Raw genomic sequence first — 26,266 nt, 5'->3', positions numbered from 1 at the left:
TTTCTCTGCATTACACTGCCCAAGTCAAACCTGGCATTTAAGTAATGAATTTACATGTCTTATAGTTCATGGGAAAATTGAACTCCTATATATGTATGTGAGCTCAGAAAAATATTCATGTTTTATTGCTTCTGTCAGACCTAGAAATATAGAGCAGCTCTAAAAAGATGGTATCCATATTGCTATGAAAGATATCTTTAATAAATAGTTCAAGCAATCTAAATCTAGCATTCAAAACTCAAGGGTCTCTAGGGGCCTCATTTGTGTAAACACTGTGTTATGCTTTCTGTTCACTCATAGAAGTTTTTGATGAATCACACAGATTTCCTTCGAATTTCTTTAGTCCAAGGATTGAATCTTTCAGTGACACTCCACATACTTGCCGCTAATTCATGGTGTGGCTTGACGAGTTAACAACAAATTAACACCTCTCCTCCACTTCATCAGATGAAACAACCTTTCCAACAACCTGCTGTACAAATGCTAACTTCTTTAGGGCTCTGCTACACATAGTTCTTGAACAAGTTCCCCATGATAGGCTTCAAGATATTGTAACTACATAATATTACTTCATCTCACGCCTTCATCTTAAATCCATCCACAACATTGATTGGGATAGTTAGAACTCCAATGCAAGAAATGCACTGCCTAGTATTTGATCATTGAGTAGGTCCGAAGAGGGGATTTCAATGACATAGTCTTCAAAAATTTTGGGATAGATTACAACACTGTCATAAATTTTCTAACATTATTATTATTTAAACCTATCCCTTATGCAAATGAAATTCTGGAACAGAAAATATAACAAGAAGGAACAATGAGAAAAACATATATATATCACGTTAACCTGCTAATAACTGAAGAAATATGAAAAATTCCAGGCACAGTTGGTAATTTTTCATACTTTATTCAGGCACAAGAAATAAAAATATATTTACATTTCAACATCATACATATACAGTTTGAACTCACCAACTTCACAATGTTACATAATCCAGAGAATACATTATATCATGATTGAGCAGATAATAAGCTAAATTTTCATTAGAATACAACAAATTAAATTCATCATTAGGATCAATGTCTTCCCATTTCAAGTGGACATACATGGGACAAAGTCATAACAATGAAATGAACTTTCATCTTTTATGTTTTGACTTAAATCATTGGGCACTGACCACAAAAAAGCCTTAACCTGGAAAAATGGAACAAATTAGGACAAAGTGAGCCACCTGAAGTAAAATACATCAACTTTACCATTCCTACTTTTTTCATCTCTCAATACTCTTGAATGTGAAATGATGGAAGTAAAATCCACCTACTTTTTGAAATTCTCCAATTAACGATTAACCTGGCAGGCATGAGTGAGAGAAAAAGTAGGGACTATGAAAAATGGATGACTTCAACAAATGGTAGCTCATATAGTTCATGTGACAGTGCAAGAGTAACTAAAATATAATATTTAACGGAGACCTACAAGCTTAATGATGCACAATTTAAAGAATGATTAAGAAATAAAAATAAAATACAAGATAAACTGAAATTTAATATTATAAGAGCTTTAAACACCTATGATTAAAGCATTTGAGAGCAATTCAAAAAATACAGATCTTAGAAATGTTCACAAGTGGTCCATAATACAAGTACTCGGTTTAACTGTGCTGGGAAAACATACCATAGCATGAGTCATCCACAGTTCATTTCACACAGAGGGTAAATTATACATCATTTAAACAATAGCAAGATTAAAATCAACAGAATTATTCATTTCCTCCCCTAATCACTATAAAATAAGTGAATTCGGAATTTACATCCATCCATAACAGAATGCTTCTTTGATAATCTGAGGTCAAATTGAGATCCCCCAAAGTTCAAATATAACTGAAATCTATGTACATAAAGATAAACATCTGGTTGGCATTTGCAATGGATTATAGCTGTCAAGTTCCATTTAGGAATGGACATAGAAATGCACAACACTAAAGTCAGTTCTTGAAGACTTGTTGCAACTCAAAGTCTAATCTACACAAGATTGTGAAGCACCAAAACAGTCACTAACCTTAAAATAAGCTCTTCAGTTTTTTAGAGTAGCCTTCATTCATAATTAGACAGAATATATAGCAACATAATATCAAGAGAAAATGCAATATCAATTAAAATGTAAAGTGTACACTCAATGCAGGAAGAAATTTCAAAAATGTACCTAACTCCATTATTACTGAAAAAATAACAGCAAAAGTGAAATTATTTTTTATAATTTATACTAAACATGCACAAACAATGATAATAACTGCACCTGAACAGTAGGGCTCACAAGACATCAGCCATAAAATCATTAACCTCACCTGGCAGCCAAATGCGTAATTAGCATCCAATCTCAATTCAAAATTTTTATCCCCGACAGAGTTTGCACCGAAATTGAAACTGAGTTGTCTGGTAACGAGAAGAAGTCCAATCAAACCAGTGTCAGTACTCCAAAGCCCACTCATTTTCCTGCAAAAATGCATCGACCACTTCCTTCATGGCAAAGTTGGGAATGAGTTGATCTTGGGTAAGTTTCACGCGAGTTACTGGATCAAAATGTCCCACTCTCTGAAATACATATAATATCGTCAGTCTCGTCATGGTTTTTAGCAACTGCATTCAGATGAAAATTTTCTTATTCCTTCATCACTGAGATTGCATAAATACTAGGGATGGACAGATCCAGGATTTTTTTCGGATCTGGATCGGATACTTGATTTCAGTTGTCGGATCTTCGGATATTTTTGGATCCAAATGACTTTTAATGGCCTACTATAAAACGAAGTAATTATTCAACAAATCAGCGAGTCAAGGACAAACATGTCGTATCTTGCTATTCTGTGACATTGTTGCTTTCAAACGCAAAGCCAGACGAGCTACATAATATATGCAGTTGGTGTTCCAGTCCATCTCTACTAGTTTGAGGGGGCTTATGATATGCTTGATATGCTTGTTTCTATGAAAATTGTGCTATTTGCACAATGTTGAATATTAGTATAGTCTGGCTGTAACTAGAAAACTTAGTGGCTAACAATTTGAGCTGAAAAAAAAACTAAAATATCGTAAGAAATGAGTCGCGTTTGGTATCTTTCTTTTTTAAACCTAGTGCATGTCATCCATTTGCCGAAGCTACTGAGACATGTTTGGGCCCAGAAAGCCAATCACTTAGTATTTGTCCTCCAGAAATGGGGGTTTGAAGCAGGTTGGCTGAAAAAGGTCAGTTGGTGAGACGGGATAGGGATGACACACGCTTTGATTATTCTCGTGTAACTTAATATTTTCCTTCTAAGACAATGATTTATGGTCTGTATGATTTCGGAAACAGAAAAAACATCAGAGGCATGGGCTGATGTAGGGGAGAAGGTGGTCTGAAATCTGCGGCATTGATACTTTTGATGTGGTTTTAACCCTATGGTGCTGAGATTCTCCTGAAGGTTGTTCAATCTCTTGGGAAGAGTCTCACGATCGGCTTGTTGCATGTTGCCTTAAAATTTTCCCTGCCTCTAATTCGGTAATATAACCCCTACCAGAGATTTTAAACAAAATGGTTCATGAGTAGTACAAGCATCGTAGTGCGATGGTGCTAGCAAAAAGAGGATCAGAACTATTTCCACTTTCTCTAATGTGATGCTGCATTAACTTCAGTATTAATTTAAAATTTTTGATCCAGATAAGATGTCTTAGCGAATTTGGATAAAAAGTATCCGGTGAAGGGCAATATCCACAGATATTTGGATCTGAGGTATCTGATCCGACCATCCCTAATAAATACTTCGAAATAAAGCAAAATATCATCCTCCTAGATTACTTAATACTTAAAGACAAATTGTTTTGATTAAACTGTGGATTGTTTAAGCTAATTTACTTATAAATTTTCACATTCTAGCATTTAGAAACACCCAGAATTGTGTATCCTTGCAATGATATAACCATGAAGAATTAATTAGTAAGTTATTAAATTATGTAAATTAATTTCTAAAGGCTTACTTGTAGATGTTCTTCAATATCCTTCCTCTCATATGTTATTCCACTGGGAGTTACAACTGGCTCTCGAAGAATTTCAAAACTGATTTTTCCACACAAATAATCAGGCACATCTCTTTTCTGAAAATACACAACAATGCCTAATGAATAAAAATTAAAAGTTCAATCTAGGCACAAACTAAATTGGTTGGTTGGTGAGATTAGTCAATAATTTCTTTCTAATTTCAGCAGTACTTTTTGCTATCAGTATTGCAAACACCTTAACAATGCAAACCAAATGTGGCAGCAAATAGTTTCAGGTCATTTAACCTGTTAACGCCTAGCAGTACCATATGGTACCAGCCGGTAAAACAATGCTAAACGTTACTTTTATGTAACTTATCGTAATTTATTTGGGTTTTTGAGAGATTAAACATAATAAGAATGTTTATATTTATATTTTCCCAAAAAAGTTTGCTTTTTCAAAGCTGAAATTAACATATTTAGAGCCGTTTGAAAATTGAGAATTTTCAGCTATCCAAAAAAAACTGAATTTTTAGTGCAAGCATTTCGATTTTCTTTACTTGCGTCTTATGTACTCATAATTCGAAGATGTTTTTATGCACTTATAATTGTTATAACATGTACATTTCATATTAAGCATGGTGTTTTTATGTGAGCCTAATATTTGTGTATGTGTAATAATGTGTACATAGGTTAACTTTTTTTCATAAGGACGTCATCCAAGTACATAAGGCCCTGAATTGTCCGCATTTTTTGCCTCTCGGTAGGAACATATATCTGAGGAGTGAATTTAGGTGATTATTTAACTACCTTTGGTAATAATGACAATTCCCTAGAGCACATGATTTCTCACTACCCAAGAGCAATATAAAGCTTCCACTGTAAGCCTGTAACCCAACAGCAGTCTGAACCCAGCAAGGGAGATTCAGCTCTGTGGCAAATGTGTAAACCTCACCTCAATCTCGGCATTCCCATAGTTATAAAAAAAAACTGCACAACTGCATCAAAAGTAGTCTCTCATGTTCATTATTACCAAGAGTTTCCTTTAGGACATAGTGTTTTTTGAAGTATACACCGTTTTCAGTGATGCATTTGGGAATCCTTATGTATTTCATGATAGTTTTAGTCTTTCAGGATGACCTTACCTTTCATTGTGTGACCACTTTTCGGGGCCCACTGACAAATGGCACAGTAAATGCCCTCATGCTGAGCAATGCATAAAAAACACAGATCACAAAATCACTCAGAAAGGAGACTTGTTTCCAAGGGGTTATAAATCCTCCAAAAAAAAATTAGCTAACCATCACCTTCTTTTATATTAAAGAAACATAATGGTCAAGGAAAAATAAGAATGATCTTTTTTCTGACTAAATTATAGATGCCCTAAATCATCCTTTGCATACCACAAATACCTGACTATATGATATTTTGATACCACTTTGATCCAAACCACAATTTTACTTTGAAATAACATGAAGTTCAAATGATATTATACCGACAAGGACCCACAATGTAACCAAAACTTCAACAACTATATCGCTTAGGTTCAAAGAAAGAATGGACATACCCTTCTCCTTTCATCCACCTTAGCAAAGAGAGAATTTAGCTCACTTATATGATTCTCCTGAAAAAAGAAATAAAGAGTAATTAATTCTAAATATTTATTTGATCAAAAAAAAACAGAAATATTTTCTGGAAAAAACGACAGAAATGAATGAAAATTGAAGCAAAAGATAAACCATTGTAAAAATAATTGATACATAACAGGTTTAGATTCGTGAAAGAAAGAAACATTCTTTGGAATGACAGACAGTGATCAGTCATTCTGAAGAAAGAAATATATATTTAATGCCATTCTCATTCTCAATGAGAATTTTTTGGATAAAATGAAATATGCCACAGAAAATGATATAAATGGCAAATTTTGCTCAGGACATGTTTTACTGCCAAAGATTACCAAGCATACTTACACACTGCTGCTCCATTTCCATAACTTTATCTTGAATTTCATTTTCATTTTCTCCACTCTCACTTCGTAACTTTTCTACCTGACGCTCCATGTCTTCTCTTAACAACCTGTTTAAGGTGGACTGTAATGTAAAAGATAGGTATTTATAACTCTTTTGAAAGATAATCAGGATAGAAAATAATCATTTGGGTAAATGATAATATTATTATAAATCTAGTAGTTTTCTATGGGAATGCTGATGGCTCTTTGGCAGTTACTTTGATTGTATTCTTATCCTATCATTACCACAAGTCAAGAATGTGACGTATGAAGGGAATAAAAGTATTGTACTTAAAAACTTTGGAATATTGAATGAAATAAGAATACATTCTATCAAATAAAATATTTATATTGTTTTAAATATGTACACGTATTTTCTTAACCTCCTACATTATTCTCTAACGGCTTCAAATACATAGTACATACATTTAGGAATGAATCACTTAACTGAGCAGCACATGGAAACTGAAGGGAGGATGAGAGAAGATAGGAGGAGTTCCAAATGTGGATTTGTGGGAAAATAGAGAAGGTAAAATGCATAGAGAGGAAGAGGAATGACACGAGCTGGGAGGGCTATAAGGAAGGTAGGCTGCTGAAATTTCAAAAGTGGGTGAGTTATCAGCCTTCGCTTATTACATGACTGCATGAAAATTTGTAGATATCAATTTATAATTTTTTCGTTGTTAACCTACTTTGTTAGTTAAAACATGCAATGATTTTAAACTAAAAGTAAGATCACCCAATCAACAAAATTTTAAGGGGATAATAACAACATGAGAAGTGTGACAGATTAACTGCCTAAAAAATGAGGAAAACAGAAATATTCCAGATGTGGCACTCTCCGTATTAAAGCTTCAGCAATTAGTTAAAATCTATCTTCATTTTACTTGCATTACAATTGCACCCACCCAAATTGAGTCTCCCTCTCCATAATTCACAATTTAGCCTGTTCTCTTTCTTCCTACCTATAAATCCTTCACTATTCTTCCTCCCCTACTCACCTAATATTCTTCCCTCTAGCATGATTCATAACATCACTCATTATCTCCATTGCATTTAATTTACAAATTTCCTCACCTTGCCCACCATGTTCAGGACTTTGATGTTTCTTTTCCAGATCATCCACTTCACCTTTGCCATTCTTATACACATCCACTCATTTCTCATCCTACTTCTCCAGAGTCCACATTTCCGCACCGTAAAGTGCTTCACTCTAGATAAGTCTCATAAATGGCCTTATCTTTAGACTTACATAATGATCCTCTCATTTGCCCTTTCCTCTTTCATTAACGTCTCCTTTTGGCAACACATTTCTCTTCCTATATTCTTCCAGCTGCATCTGTTTTGTTATAATGTGCTACCCAATTAGTTGAACTGCTCCACCAGCACCAAATTTGTGCTCATCTCATTATATGTTTACTATCACATTCCTTGCCCATTATGCTTTACAAAATCACATAACTTTGGTCTTCCTGTGGTTGATTTTAAGCCATATTCCTCGCACCTTTCACAGAATGAATCGACAAGTGCTTACAAACCTTTTGCCAAAATGCAAATTAACGCCAGATCATCCCAGAATCTCAATGATTTGAACATCCTTCTCATTACTTAAAACTCCAATCTTTTCCCATACCTCCTTTAACAACTACTCATAACACTGGACAGCAAAAATAATTTTTTCTCGAGCCCTGATACCATTCCTGCTGATTCTTATGTAAAATGATCTCCTGAATTCGAATATGACAACGGTTTCCCTCCATCACCCACCATTTTTGGGGAGAAGCCCCCCTCTAATTTTCATCACTTTTGCAATAATTTGGAGGAATGAAAAGGATTATACTAGCATTTATATCTCTTATTTGGTTTTTGATATGTGAAAAGATCTAAAACATGATAATTAATGGTAAGGATATAGATTTGGGGGGATTAGTTTCCATCAATGATTAAAAAAACACATTAAAAATTATCAACCTTTCCTTTTTTCGCAATTTTTCACTTATTTTCTTCATATTTCAGCTCCCATTTCACCTTCCCCAACCCGAAATATCCCAGGTTGATGGAAAAATATATCAAAAGCTTGTATCAGCAATAATAAAAATATTTAAGAACACTGCATTGAAAAAAATAATGAAAATGTGTGCTAACAGTTCAGAAGATACGCTACCACGCTGGCGCCCTCAATACCACATGCGACTCAATAAAGAGAAAAGTCACAAATGTGAAGAACGATGAATAACATAAGTAATTTGGCATTTGATTTCCCTTTATACACTCAGGTAGAAATTTCTCTTACAAAAACCAGCAGTAGGCCTAATATACATACAAATATGCCCGCATTCAACTCCCTGAAAATCTCCACTCAAATTTGGTGATTTCTTCATGGAACCGTTCCAAATGTTAATCTGAAACAGCTCCAAAATATTCTATGAAAAGGTCACGGTGTGAATGAAGAAATTGCATTTTAAGTGATATGTTACACCCAACGGCCTAATACACTGACTGCAATTCCTCGACATGGGCGACATAATCATCACTTCTTTGCCACCCAAAAAGTTCTAACACACTTTTCAGAATCCAAGCCAAGCTCGATTTTCTTTACGATTCAGGTGTTTCATTAACGTCGAATCTTGGAAAAGTTTCTTAATCTGGGGGCCCACGAATTCCTTCCTTGGTTTTAGCCTCACTAAGACGAGGACTTAAAAGTTAAAAATTGAAATTCAGCTCCTGACTTGTCGATTGCTTTCACAAAATATTTCATCCGTCCTAGTTTGATGTGCAATGGTGGCAAGTGAATATTTTCTGTCGGAACCAGGGAAACATTAGTGACATTTTTATGACCATGAGTGAAACTTTCTCACAGAGGCCATTTCCGTAAGATGTAATGTTTTTCTCGGGCTCGGCTGTTGTATTCACAAAGGAAGCAGCAGTATTTCGTGAAGTCTGATTGCAATCATGTGAGTAGAGCAACAACTTTCAGATCAGCGGAAACTTACCAATTATAATCACGATAATCAGTATTTTCAAGGATTCGGCTGATATTTCCCTACGTATCCTTCATATCAGCAGCGTGTGTAACTAGTATACAAGTGACCAATCCATAAACAGTCTCCATTTTTCTGGGCCACATGGCATCATCATTTCTATCAACAATGCATTTAATTACAGTAAAACAAACCAAGCCTTCATCTTACGTAAAAAGTAATTTCATTGTTGACTGACTTGTCCTACAGGAAAAGATTTTTATGCCCTTTTTTAAGGGATTGGCATCCATTTAGGCGTAATTTTGTGCCATATGTTATAGTAGTTTTTTCCAAGTATTTGGTCAAATTACTGTAACAAGTGGTGTAGCAAGCACTTGGAGCTTAATCCTAGCCCTGACCGCTAATTTGGTAGCCAGAGTAAAATTTATAAGCAGTTTTAAGAATTAAAGAAAGAGGTTATTGTAACAATGTTTAAGTCAATTCACCGTAAACATAGCAGAAGTGATGAGGATGATTTTTACACACGCGTAACATAATTACTGATTAAATCACGGTAATAATCACAACTCAAGCCCACATACTGATATTAACTTGGAAAAAGTCGGAGTAAAACAACTTTTACTGTTCTGCACAATTTAAACTACAGGGAAAAAAGGATCCTTGTCCAAAGCACCGAAAGAGTTGACTCTGTGATCACTAGAGGTATACCGAGGAAAGATGACGACAACTTCAATATCCGTAATTGATTTGAGAGGCTGATTCTTTGTGGAACTCTATGATTAAGGAGAAAGAATACTCCAATGAAAATAGAATATCTCACTCTTATATTTTTCGTGTAATTAGACAGTATTACCTCTCCTTTTTTTTTAGCTGCGAAAGCAAGAGAATTGCCGTCCATGCCGGAGCGGGAGAGGCACTCCAAGGGCCAGCACAGTAAAGTGAATCTTCCGAGCTATTCCTACATATTTTAATTATTGTTGCTATGCTATGCAGCAAAATATTTTTATTATTACTGCTGTTTCTTGTTGTTATATATTTTTATCATTCGGGGAGGATGATACAAAATGGAAGCTGGAAAGTTTTAATAATACGTGAAAATTTGCGAAAAATGACAAAATTGATCATTTATAATGCGTTTTTACACAATTTACGGAGACTACCTCCCCCAAATCCACATCTGTACCATATATATTAATTTCTTAGGATTTTGCACCCCTCAAAACCCCTAGAAAAAATTTATATGCTAAAATAATCCTTTTCATTCCTCCAAATGACCGAAAAGTGGTAAAAATTGGATGGGGGGAGCTCCCCCGAAAATTGTGGGTGATGGAGAAAATCGGAGTTCATATTCGGATTTAGGAGGTCATTTTACGTGAGAATCAACAGGAATCGTGTCAGGGCCGATTTCCATGCTGTCCAGTGTAATCAGTGCTGTATTTGGGCTGGACCCCCTAAAATCCAAACTTGTTATAAGCGTAGGTACCGGTTAAAATACCTTCGCGGCTGGATGTATAATACATGTTCAGCTGTTGGAAATTTTGGTGAGTACCGCCTAAATTTTTTTCCAACTACAGCACTGCTCATAATACACATTAAACAGCAAGGGCAATACTAGAAATCCTCTTCTCACAGCTTTCCCATTATTTGCCCTCCCTGAATTTCCATTGGCTGCATTCACATATGCTGTAACTAGGAATATGCTTTGGACGGGATGAGAGGGCTTTGGGGGGGGATGAGAGGGATTAGTGGGGGCTAGCCCCCAAGGAAACAGGGAGGTCAGGAAATATTTTGAAAAATAATATGCCGGAATATGCATTTTACATCATTTTGGCATGTAAAATTCAACTTTAAGCAGATACAGTTATTATATATCAAATCCAGACAAGATTTTCAAATATTTTTTTGATTTCTCTGAGACTTTAGGGGGGGATACATCCCCCCCATTGTTACACCACTGGTCTGAGCCATAAACTTATTAGAAATGCAATGCCTGTCTCTCTAGTAAATAGCTATTTCTGGATACAAACCCATTAGCTTTATCAATTACATTTTCAAAATAAAAAAAGCCAGTACATATATACATCATGGTTATATTATATTCCTCTCTGCTGGTGGCCTTGCAACAACTCTTGCACCACCGAATGGCTTTCTATCCCTGACACAGAATTTATCTTTGACCATAAATAATTGTTTGACCTTATCTCCATTCCTCTACTGATAAATAATCCTTAGTACCACTTATGCTGCATGGGATGTGGGATCAGGGGTCTCAAATTTACTAGGCCATGAGGGCCACATTCCAAGTTCCAAATCGCCCCGCGGGCCGGCGACTTTGACGTGTAATAGCAGCGTCTCACAGAGTTAAACGAGCGAGAATCACGCGCTACTTGAAACGAGTGCGGGGGCCATATTTTGGAGACCCCTGTGTTAGACTATGTCCACACCATACTAATCTAATCTCTGCAAATTACACATTTCTTCTTTTTCTGCAGCACAAACAAAAATGTGTTCACAAAATCCTCAATCCCAGACCATTTCTTTTCATATGGATGATTTAAAAACAACTTCTCTTCTAGGTCCTCCCTAATTTCTTCTTTCTTTCTAATTTCTCCCTAATTTCTTCACAAGATCAAATGCGATGTTGCCCTAGCCCACTTATCCCAAAGGGCTCTAATTTCTACATCTAAAATTCTTGGTGACAGATAACACCCATTCCCAGATTATAACTCATTTGATTAGCATTTGAATTTCACATCAATTCGGTTGAAGTTCACATTAATTTAAAACGATAGCACGTGTGAAAATAAGAAATTAACATATACCACAAATGGCTTAGGTTAAAGCCTACAGATCATAGGCTGTTATTTGTACTAATAGCCAAAATGTCTAACAAGTGGAATAAAAACAATGCATAAATGGCAATTCACAATTTGTGAACTTATTTTTACAGCATTTACACTAAGACAAATAAAGCTGTATAATATTAGAACTTACAGAAATTAATGGCTCAAAGGGTACCGTATCAATCAGTGCTCATTTTCCATGGAAAAAATTAGAACAATTAAACAGATAGTGGGTGTATCCTCATCCAATGTATTTTCCTCCTCTTTATCTAGACAGATCCCCCAATCTTATAGATCATCCACATATTCCTTGTTATCCACCTATTTAAAACCTCTTTTTTTAATATACTTCCATTCTTAGCCTTAATTTTTGGAATGAATAGTTCTCATGCCACCTGAAAACAACTTTAGCTTGGCATACAGCAACCTCACAAACCTTCTGCAACTTTTCCATTTCTATGCATAGCTTTCTCCACCAAGTATCTCTTTCAGTATTCCTTTCGACCACAGTCTATGGTTTATTCCCCAATACAGTAAAACCTCTTTACATCGTAATGGAGGGGACCAAAATTTGGGCAATTTGATGCATGGAGGTTCACTATAGAGAGGTTTCAGTGATCGGCATCATTTTTTCATATCCTTCGGAAATAAAAGACACTACCGTCTTTAAAACCATTATGTTTGTGTTTAAACGAACATGCATGCATTAGTGAACATATATTTATTAATAACAGAAAGTGTGCGCTATTGCATGGTTTTTTTACCATGATTTGAGAGAAAACGATGTGATCTCTTTTAATTCAACAGCCATTTAAAATTATTGGGATAGTTGGATACCTTTTTTCTTATTTACTGTTAGGTATGCTCTCATATGGAAAAAATGGCCACAACTAATGATTAACGTGAAAATTACAGCATATTAAAGGTGTATAAGAAAAAAAATAACAGTGAAACCTTTATTGCTGAAAATGTCATTCCATTATTATTATTATTATGTATGTAATTGAGGCTGCATTAATGGTCTCTAGTTGTCTCGGTACAATTTGCGGAGGTAGTTAGGCTGTCTCGGGGGTATCTCCTTGGTATGATAAGTGGAGGTTTTACAATATAAAGACGTTCATTACAAAGAGGTTTGCCGATAAATTTACATGTAAATCTGACGGGACTATAGGGGTGGCATGAAGTAAGGAGGTTTATGATGTAAAGAGGTTCACTACATAGAGGTTTTACTGTATATGCTTTTGCCTTAGTCTGTGCATAACTTTCCTTCTCTCCTCCTTTTTCCAAATAATTTCCTGAATGCATTATATTTTATTAAATTCATCTCCTCTCTATAAATTGAACCAACTTCTGTGGATTTGAATATTCTAATTTAAACCCTCTGCCACCCTTCCTCCAGTACTCCAGCACGCATGTGTCCTATATTCTGTGTTTGACTATAGACAGCAAATAATCATATAATTTTCCAAAAAAATGCAACACCTATTACTAAAAGAATAGTGACTGAATAAACAAGTAAATATTTTACTTGTTTTAATCAAAGAAATTGTTGGATATATTAATTGTATACCTGCAGCTCAATTTCCTGAGCAATCCTTTTTTCTTCTTGAATATTCCATCTTTTCTTCCTTGCAATTCTAAGTAAACCAGCAATTTCATCACCAAAGTTTAATTTTTGCTCCTTAGCTAGATCATTGGCTGAAAGATGCAGGAATAGGCAAAAATAAATAAGACACATCTAATAACAGAAAACATCAAGAAGTCCCAGAAAACTCAAACTTAGAACTTTAACTTCTATGGCTTCCTTTTGAAAGGCTTCAGAATAACTTACCAACTCACATAGTCAAGGTTACACATAACTAATATACAAATTGAAAGAGTACATTAAGACATACCAATAATATTAAGACACATTAAGGTATAAAATTTAGGTATGAAATGAACCTACAAATTGAAAATATTTTTCAATGCCATTTTACATGTGTTAACTCAATATACCAGGCAAACATAAAGGCCACTTTCAGGTGATCCAAGAATCATCTTTTGCCACAGACTTGAATTGACCATATGCTCTTATGGATCCCAAAAGCTGCTTCAAACAGAGTCATGAATGGCAAAGCATCCATTCTCATCTTGCATAGTGCAGTATTGTTTGCCATATAAAATATCTTACTGCCATTTTGTATCATTGAATAAGTATTCCCTCCAGCAGGTTCAAACCACCACATTCATACAACTGCAGTGAGAATCTGCTGCCTTACCACTATGCCAACTCGCTCTCTGATTTTTGTAGTGTCTCATTACATGTTTTCTTAAGTCATGCACAGGAACGAACCAATCTTCTAGTGTCACCAAATCAAACTGAATTTTGATTTAGTGACACTAGATTTGGGTGGCATTATTTGCAATGGCATAGCGGCAGATCTTTTATATATTTTATGTTCGTTAACTCTCATCATACGGCTACTGAGTTAATTGTATGAAAATATACTTTGATGGATCGGTCAATTTACAAGAGAAAATAAATTGAAGTTTAGGAGGTGCATTTATTTCCAAGCATGAGCAGCACAACTCATGAGACATTACACATATCCCACATACATTTCCCTTTAAAGATGTAGTAATAACAATATTACAGAAGAAGGGAATCTTGTTAAAATTGCCCTCCTACTGGTACCATAGAAAATACCGAAACTCAATGTCCAAACTGTGACGAAAGTGGCATTGTTCAATTTGTGAAGAAACTTATGGAAACCACTGTTCCTCAACATAGAAGTATGTAAAGAATAGTTCAAAGGAATTGGTCAAAATTAAGATTATCATATTTTGATACCAGAGACAACAGTTATTTATACATATATAACATTTCCACGTACATATGTAACAGAAATTTTTATCAGTGCTAATAACCCTGTCTTTTACATGGAAAAAATAGGCTAGTAATTTCAATCTCCTTACATTATGAAAGGCTGTGAATATTTTTACCCTCAATTTTCCTATCTATCAATCTAATCTGTAATATGTAAGTACATCATATTTTGCTTTCACAAAAATAAGCCTAAGAAGCATCCCCACTTGTAAGCTGACCTTTCCTCAATGTTAATTCAACAATCGGTATCACATTTCCCACAGTATCTTGGATCACAATCATTTTCATAATAATAATAAAACACCAAAATTTATACCACATGTTATAAACCTCTTCCCATTATTCATGCAAAACTAGCAGGACACCCGTCATTGCTCAGGAAGGATAGAACCCAGAGAAGTGGGAAACCTGGAACTTGGAATTCATGGTCACATAGTATGATTTTCAGATAAAAGAACAAAGCAGGTATGGTGATAGTCCCCCACCTAATATTTATTGACTCAAAATAGAAGTAAGACAGTGAGCAGAATACGCTAAACAACAAACAATGGAAAAAACGATTTCTATATATTGTGCTTGGAATCAGCGTATACGCCACTCCATAAAATTGTTCGTTATGTGTCTATTCATGCGCAGACAAAAAAATTCACGTGAATGCGTGCCCCAGCAAAAAGGTTTGCACCAAGAGGATTAATAGGCAAGTACATATAGTATTCTTTGATTTATGTTTTCCCTTCCATAATGTCAAGAGGCACGCCTGACCAGTAGGATGTCCAACCACAGAGGTATGATGATGTGACGTAACAAACGAATGAGAAAATGACTTAAAGGTGTCAAAAAACGGAAGAAAAATCTTCTTTACGTCTTTAAACTATTTTATTCGTCTTCTATATCCCAAGGCCGTAACAACAATCACTTTTTATATTGGCAACGTAAATAAATAACAAAACAAACATTCATCATCACCTTGAACGTAAAAATGCAAAACCCTACAAATATTAATTTTCACATTACAACACCTCCCCTCGTTCGAGGATGATGGAAAGGAACACAAAAAACATCATGCATAAACAATACGTTGGCAACGCCTATTCGAATTCCACCCAGGCGCTGCTTATTTTGTTAATAACGTATTCTAACACCTCCCCTCGGGATTGACAAAATAATAATTTGAAATATAAATCTCTAAGCACTCCTTAAGATTTAACATCTTACAAAATTCTTTTGTCTTAGTTCCTGACAGTGGCTTTGTCAACATGTCAGCGACATCATCTTTTGATCTGACTAACTGGAATGAAACCTCCCCTGTTTTTACCATCTCCCTGATACAATGATACTTCTTGATGTATGACATATAATCATATTTAATAATACTTCTTGATATATGATATAATGACACTTCTCCGCATCTGGTCCACTCAGTGCCTCCTCTGCATCCTCCGGAATGTTGCTATCTGGACCTTCTGCAGCAGGGACAGGTCTTGGGATTCCTCTGTCTCTGAGACCTATGTGGTAGACCACCTTCCGCTACTCCTTCATAGGCAGGCTCATTTTCACAGGCGATGATTACCTCCCCTGGCCCCTGGATGGGTGTCACCTCCTCTGGCTCTCCACCTCTCGCCTCGAGCTCCTCCCAAGTCATCGCCTTCTCCTGCTTTCGTTTTTCCATCTCCAGTTGTTTCAAGGCGTAGTCTTTCTGTGATTGCTCTTCCTTCAGGCGTTTATTCAATACAGCCATCAATTCCATTAATCTGAGCTTTTCAGCCTCAGCAGCCTGCATCATGGCTCTTAAAGCATACTCCGAGGACTTGAAATTTCCGGATCTCATTGCGGCAATTACCAGTGAGTAATCATTTGAGCCTTGAGAAACATTCATGCTATGGAGGGCTTCTTGTAACTTTTCTACCATTATATTTTTCTTCTCCAGTGTATTTTCCAAATTATTGACTTTTGCCTGTTCTTTCATCAGCTGCATCGTTAAATTTTTCTTTTCTTTCCTATGTTCTTCTGCCATTGCCTTCATTTCTAATTCTTTCTCCTTAATAGTACTATCTTTGCTCTTCAAACACTCATTTAGGAATAGTATTAGCTGGTCACCATGCTCTTCCTTGGCCATTACTGTGGACAAACGACTTTTGAAGGCATCCATTTCTGCCTGGTCAGCCGCTGATATTGCCTTACTAACTTCTGCTTTCCTTTTCCAATCGCTGGCCTCTTTCTCTGCCTCCTGAAGCGATGTCTCCAGCTTTTCTACTTCAGCCAACCTCTTCTCCCGGTCCATTGGTTCAAGGTGTGTGTGCCTCTTTGCAAAAGAAACTCTGGAAGCCTTCTTCTGCTCGACTACGATTCTTTCCCCTTCATGGTGCAGGTGTCCCAAACGGTTGTGCCATGTTGTTTCTGCAATTTTACATGCTTTCATACCTTCATGTTCTTCAGCTTTTTTTCTTATTTGTGAAATAGAAGCACTCCCTTCAGTAGTGAGGTAATACAGGAAACCAACGCGATACCCCTGGAACAGAGTAGCTTCTTCGTCGCTAACAGTAGTCTTTCCGTCTCTCCTCACAATGGTCAAGCCCTTCTCTTCTAATTTCCCTTCCGAAATCAAATTGTCTTGGAGGCAAGGAATATATAACACATTAGTTAACTTTATTTTCCATCCACCACATTCATTCGACATCTGGATGGTCACTGATCCTTGACCTTCTAATTTTAGTGATGTACCATCACCCACAGTTACTTCTCCAGAGAGGGGTTTGAAATCAACAAACAAATCTTTCCTAGGGCTCATGTGATCCGATGCTGCTGAATCCAGTATCCATATGCCGTTGTTTGCATGGTTTGGATTTCTTTGCATGCAGAGTACTTTATAGCCTCTTGATACTACTGATGCTGATGACTTCTTCTCTTCTTCATCTTGCTTCTGTATGGCAGGACAAAATCTTGCAGTATGCCCCTCCTTTTCACATGTGAAACTAATGTATCTTCTCCCAATAGGTTTCTTTAGAGCATTTTGTGATTTATTTTCACTGCTTACTTTAGGTATGTTTGGCTTCTTCTTTACCTTGAGAGCCTTGTGTTCTTCTGTCTTCGCGTAATCCTCATTTTTCATTCTCTTCTCTTCTAGCAGGAGTTGGGACTTAACATATTTGGATGTTATGTCTCCTTCATTTGTTCTGTAAATACTTCGTATAAACCCAGCATATTTTTCTCGAGGCAGACCCATGAGGTAGAACGCAGCCAGTGCTCTATCCGGGAGATTAATGCCACACTTAGTAATTTTACGGTTGTAATTCTGGATCTTGCTCATGTACTCCATCATGGAAAGGTCTTCCGTTTTTTCGGTATTTACCATTTCCTTTAGGAACATTATCTCCTGGAACACGTCGTAAGTGGTGCACATGTCTCTTAATGCCTCCCACATATCCTTCGCTAGGTCCAGTCCCACGATATCATCCAAAAATGAATCATCTACGTATTGTATGATAATGGCTCTGGCCTGTTGATTTTGTCGCTGACGGCGCCTAACCTCTTGTGGTGGGAGTTGGCTTTCGTCTTCCATTTCTATCTCGTTTCCATCACTGCCGAATGTTATGTATGGATGGAAACCTTTTACCGCTTCCCAACAATCTTTCTTCATTAAAAAAGCTTCAATTCTTACAGCCCATACATCGTAATTATCGCTGTCGAGTATTGGGATACACATCTTCTTTTCTTCCGCCATTTTTGATGATTCCGAACTTACAAAGAACAATTATGGGGTTCACTTCTTCTAACCTCAAACGTATTCGCCGTTCACACCATCAAAAGAAAAAACTTCGCTTCGCATCAACACTTAGTGCAACTAAGTCTCATAATCTGTCAAAAAACGGAAGAAAAATCTTCTTTACGTCTTTAAACTATTTTATTCGTCTTCTATATCCCAAGGCCGTAACAACAATCACTTTTTATATTGGCAACGTAAATAAATAACAAAACAAACATTCATCATCACCTTGAACGTAAAAATGCAAAACCCTACAAATATTAATTTTCACATTACAACAAAAGGAAGTAGTAGTACAGTCCTTGGGAGAAGCACCTATGCACAAACTTTGGTCATAATCCATGCAGCCGTATGGAAACGCATAGCAAACAGACAAATAGACATTCTCTTTCATACACACATAAAAGCAAAAAAATGGACGAGGTCAACATAGCTGTGGTGGATGGAAAAAGCCATAAATCAGACAGTAAAAATGCCCTTTTTTGTTTCTATCCCTTTCTTTCCTAACCTATGACTTTATTGGTATATATATACTACTTTCATTCACACAATGCTTTAAGCACAAGCATAAAAATAAAGGGTAGGAAAGAAAGGGATAGGAACATAAAATAGAAAAAGCATGAGGATAACGGTGCTGTGGTAGATGGAAAAAGCCAGAAATCAGAGAGTAAAAATGCGGCCTGACCGGGACTTAAACCCAAAACCTCCTGGTTGCTGGCCGGGTGCTCTACCAGTTGCTCTATTACGACACTTAGATTTACCATGATTACAGCAGGGGTTTATTCACAGAAGCTCCCTTTGCATTAGCCAAAAAGAACAAGAAAAGAAAAGAAATGGACAGGGACAAAAGTATTTCAGTGTTCAAGAATACATATAAGTATATCTAGCGATTGAATCGATGGATTTTTCTTCCTCACAGGAAAATCCTCTAAAATCGCTGGCACATTATTGACTTTGCCTGGTTTCACTATTTAGTTGGGCCCTCTTCGCTTCTATATTCCATTCTTCTATAATCATCTCCCTTAACCCTCTTTTTCAGTAAGTTAAGCATCCAAGAAGAAATCCGCCTGATGTCCTTGAAGAAGGACATCAGGCGGATTTCACCCCGGAGTTGCTGCACCGTGTGAAGAAAGGGTCACAAATGGACATCAGGGAGCAACTGGAAATTAGTCAAGAAGAAAGAGCCCATCACTAATGACCACCTTTTCCCATTCCACTCCTCCCTCCTGGACATCCCAATTTTGCACCCGAAGAATCCCCATGACGCTAACCCACGCCGCCTTCCCTAAGTACGCTTCCTTTCTCTTTCCTATCCCCCCCCCCTTCCTAGGGCTTTCCATATTCCCTCACTTCCACTACTCCACCCCTTTCCCCTCCCCACCCCTTCCACTCTTCCCCTTTTTGGTATATAACCCACAACGACGCTACTTGTACTGCTAGTCCTATGAATATGATACAGTGTATCGAAACTAGTCAGGAAAATAAAGTTCCAAATTGTAGAAACAGCAAAGTTTTTCATTCACAAATCAGTAAGATGGATTTCTACAACGTGAAGGCCTCTACTATTCAGTGCATTAAGCATCCAAGATACATTCGATACAAGTTGAACAAAAGCAGCAGACTAAAATCAATACATCTACTACATAATAGGTATTAAAATTCTAGTTATTCTTGATACAATTCCCAATGACCAACACTTTATCTGACAGCGTAAAGCCTCTCAGGTAATTCCATGTCAATTCAACACAGAAAAGTGACATTTTGACAAAAGTTTCAGAACAGCAAATTTTGGAAATTTTTCAAAATTTCAGTGTCTCTCTAAAGGAAGACTATAACTTTTGGTTCTATACAAGGTAGAAAAATGAAACTTATCCCTATCCCACTATCAAAATTTTTGCTTCTCAAAATACCAATGTTTACATGACCCTGCTACCATCTAGGTCACCATAGGTCACCGAGCGAAACAAAAAAAGAGCGTACACTGGAACTTGCACAAACTTGACATGATCATTACAGTCCGGTTTGATGCACAAAAGTAATCTGAATTGACCAAGGGAAATTTTTAAACGAACCCACATGATCGTGTGGGGTTGGGTGGAAAGGGTAATGTTTTTGGAAAGGTATTACGTGGGGATTTACATTGATATACAACATGGCCTGTTTGTAAGAATTTCAACACTCGAGTTATCAACCTTGACCTTTGACCTTGTATATCTCTAAAAATGCCCCCTTAATGTATGTTATTGCTCATACATTTTACTATACATATCCAAAATATCAAGATAGCACACTATAGGCATCATGCCCTAAAAAATTACTTGTTTACAGCACTTCACAACCAAAATGCAAGATGCACCACTTAAATATGAAAGCCCATGGTTGAACAGTATAGGTCATAAGTAACATTGAATACAAAAAGGGTTATATCATTACAGTGTTATAGAAAACAATGTGCTGGGTAGCTTCAATGAAAATACACTAAAACTTGGTAACAAACAGTGGTGAATCCACAGAGGGATTAGGGGGGCTAATCCTTGATGCCTTTTGTTAAGAGCAGACTAATGGCGACACCAGGTTTCTCTCTACCACACCCAGCCTATCATTCCCTCATGTTGCAATGACCGCAACTGTAGTTGCCTCCTCCAAATACATTACTATACGACAGTGGTAGATTCAGAGTGATGGAGGGGCTATGGGGGCTGTAGCCCCCTGGGGTATCCACTTTATGCTAGATAAAAATGGTAACTTCTTTGGACCCCCACTATTGCTGTGAGATTACCCCCAACCTTAATTTCCCCAACCTACCTCACTATCTCCAAGTCATTTGCCAAGACTAAGAAGTGCATGAGAGTCTAGACTACCAGAGCTCATTGTGACCACATTGCTGCAGATAATCATTTAAGCATGTGCTATCTGTTCATCTGGAGTCTATCATTAGCCAAACTCACAATCCACCAAGAGACTTACATTACCATTTACTCTCAACATAATATAACCTTCTATCACAAAATTAAGAAGATCAAGCCACAAAACATTATGTCTTTAAGAAATCATTTTAGATAGTCTTAATCTCGTAGCCTCACCCTTCACATTTGCCACTAATGGCCACCATGAATTAGTATGAGATGAATTTGCAACTATTTTAAAGACATTTTCTGACTTACAACATTTAAAATCTATCCTAAAACCTAAATCTAATCTACTTTGAATCTATACAGTGAAATAAAATATATTTTAAAAGCCCCTGAAATAGCAATATGCCAGAGCTGTAGGGCATTAAAAAATCAAATTCATTAGGCCACTTTGACAAAGAATCTAACATTTGGCAATATTCAATCCAACAAATGCACCTCCATTGCATAGTCTACCAAAGCTTTTAGATAATTTCAGCTATTTTCTTAATACAGTACACTCCCGATTATCCGGGGTAATGATGGGGAGAGATGGCACGAATAATCGGAAAACACGGATAATCCAAACTTTCAGTTAAATGTCTTTTAATGTTCATAATTTTCTTAAAACAAACAATATATGTATTATTATTTATGCAGTTATAGTGTTGCTTTAGAGTGCTTCCAAGACTCCTTGAGAGCTTTCTTCGCCAGTTCGCGATCTTTTTTTAGCGACGATAGCGTGGATGTACTCGTATTATTAATGCTTTGTGTATGGCCTGGTTTCGAAAACCACGCATCCGCGGCTGTGTGATAACGGATACAGGAAAAAGGTTTGCACAAATGCTTCAAAACCACTGCTTCACGTCGCAAACTACACTGTCAGGCACTACGCCACGTACTCGCGTCTCGCACAAGTTGCCCGGGTTGAAACTGCTGCGGGACTTGTATCCGTGATCAAGGAGCGCGGTCGCGCACTGCGAGGCTTGGAAAACAGGAACACGGTGCTCCCGTGAATGCAACTAGAGCGCGATCGCTTCCGTTTTACGAAGGGGATTCTAACGGAAATGATAAGCCCCGTATGTCCTAGCATTGATGCAGTAATTCTGGTGATTTTGCGTAGGATTTTTAAAAACAAAGATCGCGGAAAAAATTGAGCGAGAGTGAAAATCATGCACGGATAATCCGCAACCCGGATAAACCGCAGCCGGATAATCGGGAGTCTACTGTACCTCAATGGTTACGATGATGATGACTGCTACAAGAAATCTTATATTATGATTAATGCCCCTTTAAAAATATAAAAAATTGATCTCAATATATTTACCACTTAAATTCATAAGTCTCGCCACTATATCAGCATATTTTTCTCCTATGCTGAAAATATAAATAAATGGCCTTTTTTAAAATCAGGATAACATTCTATAAAAATCAACATCCGTCCTCGCTCAGTACATTCAGGATAAAATATTGTTAAATCCCGACTTCATTTTGCGTTCGACTAAGTCCTCACACTCTTTTTGTTGATGCGTGCATATTCTTTTGGTCGGTCTATGCGTCCTCTTCATCGTCTATTCACCTTTCCTGCGTGGGTCTCTTGAACTTTCCTTTATGCCTGCGCGGTGCGGATGGTGCTTATGGCGAGGAATGCATTTACACTTTCCCGGCAAACAACATGTAAAAACTCTTCTCGGGATACCGCGTGGGTAAGATTATATGAGAGCGCCGACGTTTTGGGTACCGCGACTCGCTACCCATTCTCACGGCTACTGAATAATAAAAAGTAGCCATGGCTACAGTAGCCGTGAGAATGGGTAGCGATTCAGTACCCGAAACATCGGCGCTCTCATATAATCTTACCCGTGCAGTATCTCGAGAAGAGTTTTTATAGGTATTTGATAATCTCTACAAAACTTTTGCCTCACGGCACAGGATTTTTACCCTGTCCCAATGGATGGAGTGGCTGTGGTTAATGGCATGTTATGCCACAGCAGATTTTTCAGGTTGGAAGTCTGATGGGTCCTTGGTATTCCTTTAACCTCATTACTTAAAGTGGACTCTCCCCGACTTCCCCAGATACACTTGCCCATACTCACAGGGTATCCATTAGATGCCTGGAGTTGCAAATCCGCATGGAGTTCAGAGCAGAGAGTCGAAAGTAGGAATCAATTCCATGCCTTTTGAATATTTTAAAAAGATTGGCCAGTGATGGTAACACACCAGTCATTAAGAAAATACTTCAGTAGGAGGACCAAGACATTTCCTGACATCAGCCCTAAAGATGGGAGCCGGCTTGGTTTACAAGACATCGGCAGAATTGTTAACAATAACCCAGTGGCACACCCAAGTAGCCTTCCAAGGAAGAACACAAGAGAATAATTCAATATAGATCAATAATTCAATTTGAGCCACGTGATTTGGAAAACTACATCACATTTTTGGGAACCTGCAAGAGATGCCAACTTCACCTCACAATCAACATTCACAACTGCTCACTAGGGTACTCATGAGACTAATGACAAATTTATTCAGACAACCATTGCATCATACGCTAAAATATAAATAATGGCATAATCCTAAGAGAAATACGTACACCACTTAAGTAAGCTTACTTCAACCAGACAAGGCTTGAACTGACCAATTTTAAAACTGACATCACAAACTACCAGGTATTATCGCAACACTGAAAACATATTGATTAATTACTACGGTAAAATAGGAACTTACCTCTAAGTAAATGTTTAATTGCTTCATCATAATTCTCCATTTCAGTGAGCGCCTGTCCAAGAAAAAAGTGACCCTTCACCAGAGCGCTATCAACATCTAGAGCACGTCTACAGTCTTGACTAGCCGCTTCCCATCGTTTTAACTTAAGGTAACACAGTGCACGATTTGTAAAATACGTCGGCATTGACGGGTTCTTAATCTGAAAAGAGATCCATGATCATTACCACGTCTAAACAAAGATATTATCACAACAACATTAAACATAGGGATATAAAATTGTATATACCGATACACTAGCTCAAATTATTGGTTGAGTACACTGCTAACTGGAAAATGAACAAATAAATACTAAGAAACCAGAAACTGACAAGCAAAATGACAACTTATGGACGGTTGTTTCTTACATCTGGTAACGAGTAGGAGCATTGAGTGACAACACAATATCAACTAAGCTTATACAAAAAAGTCTTCGCAAATGTAACGCGATTCCATACTTACAATAGCTTTAGTATAGCAAGACACTGCATCTTCGTATTTTCTGGAGTTGAATAGCCTATTTCCTTGGTCCTTCAACTCTTTGTCAGTTAGGTTTGCCGTTGAATACATATACTTACTCATGTTCGAGAAACACTCTACAGATATCGAAGATTCAAACTTCACATTAAAGGTTATAAAATAAATATAAAATCCGTTCTAATTCCACAACCCTATCACCAGACCGCCATGCTTATGCTTGATCGTATTATCATATCGCAAAATATGTTTTGGTCGACGCCCTCGTAATCGAAAGCATCGAAATGATCGAACAGTCGGCTACCACTCAGTGCGGGACGCACGAATTTTAAAAAAGTGAAAAACCTATTTAAATTCATGATATTTGTGCAGCAATTGTTGAATTGGCTCGTATATTGTTTTAATGAACTCAAAAATTCACATTGGCCGCGAAATTCATGTAATGCTTTGAATTTTGGTACTAGCTCCGTTGAGATGTGTTCATTAAAAATTTGTTATCGTTCATCTCCTTCTTTATTCATGGACTATAAGCAGTGTAGTCCCCTTGGAGGGAGAAATAAATTCAGCAAAATGAAACTGAGATCCCAGCCCTAATACATCATTGAAAATCCATGTACACACATAGTCTCAATAGTTCAAATTTGTATGAAAACATTTTGAAAGCTTAGTATCAGTCATTCTTTCAGTGTGTATAGATATCCTTCAATTTTACAACCACGTAAAAATTAACAGCACCATGATAATAAACGAAGTAGCTGCGTACTTCTGATTCTGGATTATTATCTGGATGTTAGAAAAAAAATTTTGACTGGAGCATATTTTGTACGTGTGATGCAAATTATGCTCATTTTGAGTCAGTCTTTGGCTCCGCAATCATTGTTCACGAAACTTTGAGCTCTGGTCCGCTTAAAAAATATATCCAAATTTTAATACGGATATCATTACGTTCATTTTGTTCTGTATATTACAAAGCCTTGATCGTTTAATGTCCTAATAATCATTTTCATTTTCAAATAAAAAGAATATTTCATAGAGTAATTGTTTCATATTTTATTTCATCTCAAGTATGAAAAGACCATTTGCCTGAAAGACCCTTGTGCTCTCCCCAGAAAAAAATCCTGAATCCGCTCTTAAGAACCTTTAATGGCTTGGGCCAGTGAGGTAGCCAGGAATTTATTTCTGCTGGGAGGGTCCAAAACCAGGAGGGAAATTTAAAAAACAGGGTGGAGGGTTTTATACTAATTTTAACACTTTTCATGACCAAAAAAAAAAAAACTTCATTTGTCATACAAAATCTTCTGTGAATTCATGATTTTTCAATATTTTATTTTCTTTAATGAGGGAAAGTAATGTGCTTTTATTTTTCTGGAGGGATACGGACCACCCACACTTCCCCCTTCGCTAAGCCACTGCGACGTGAGCAAATGGAAATGATTAAAACTCATTGGAATCCAGTAGTGGAAATTGAAGTCATTGTGACAGCTGTGACATGGTGAAACTTCATTTCTAGGGATAAAAACATACAAGCAATGCCCTAAAGATAGCGCAATATCTTTTTGTCATCAAATATATATGCTTGGTACGAATAGGCAATAACACACTATGTATAGAAGGCTTCTTGTGAGCCTTTTGAACATCCTCCATGAAATGAATACTACAA

The 26,266-nt window shown here is 36.8% G+C and overlaps 1 protein-coding gene across 2 annotated transcripts; it reads right to left on the bottom strand.

Annotated features, from left to right (window-relative positions):
* Positions 1-891: 891 nt before the first annotated feature.
* Positions 892-24,846, bottom strand: LOC124162185 (E3 ubiquitin-protein ligase CHIP). Of its 2 annotated transcripts, XR_006865507.1 has the most exons (8): positions 24,592-24,846; positions 24,094-24,292; positions 13,414-13,541; positions 5,982-6,101; positions 5,579-5,635; positions 4,012-4,128; positions 2,346-2,592; positions 892-1,195 (listed from the first exon to the last, which is right to left on the bottom strand). XR_006865507.1 is itself a non-coding variant. In XM_046538621.1 (7 exons), the coding sequence occupies exons 1-7, from the start codon at positions 24,709-24,711 to the stop codon at positions 2,467-2,469; spliced, it is 867 nt and encodes a 288-aa protein (XP_046394577.1). In that variant the 5' UTR covers positions 24,712-24,846; the 3' UTR covers positions 892-2,466. The 2 variants fall into 2 exon arrangements, 1 of the variants encoding a protein (XP_046394577.1); XM_046538621.1 differs by having other exon boundaries at positions 892-2,592.
* Positions 24,847-26,266: the final 1,420 nt, after the last annotated feature.

The sequence above is a fragment of the Ischnura elegans genome, chromosome 1, assembly GCF_921293095.1.
Source record: "Ischnura elegans chromosome 1, ioIscEleg1.1, whole genome shotgun sequence".
Taxonomy (NCBI): Eukaryota; Metazoa; Arthropoda; class Insecta; order Odonata; family Coenagrionidae; genus Ischnura; species Ischnura elegans.
The sequence above is the reverse complement of the archived record's forward strand: the minus strand, read 5'-3'. Positions and strand labels throughout refer to the sequence as shown.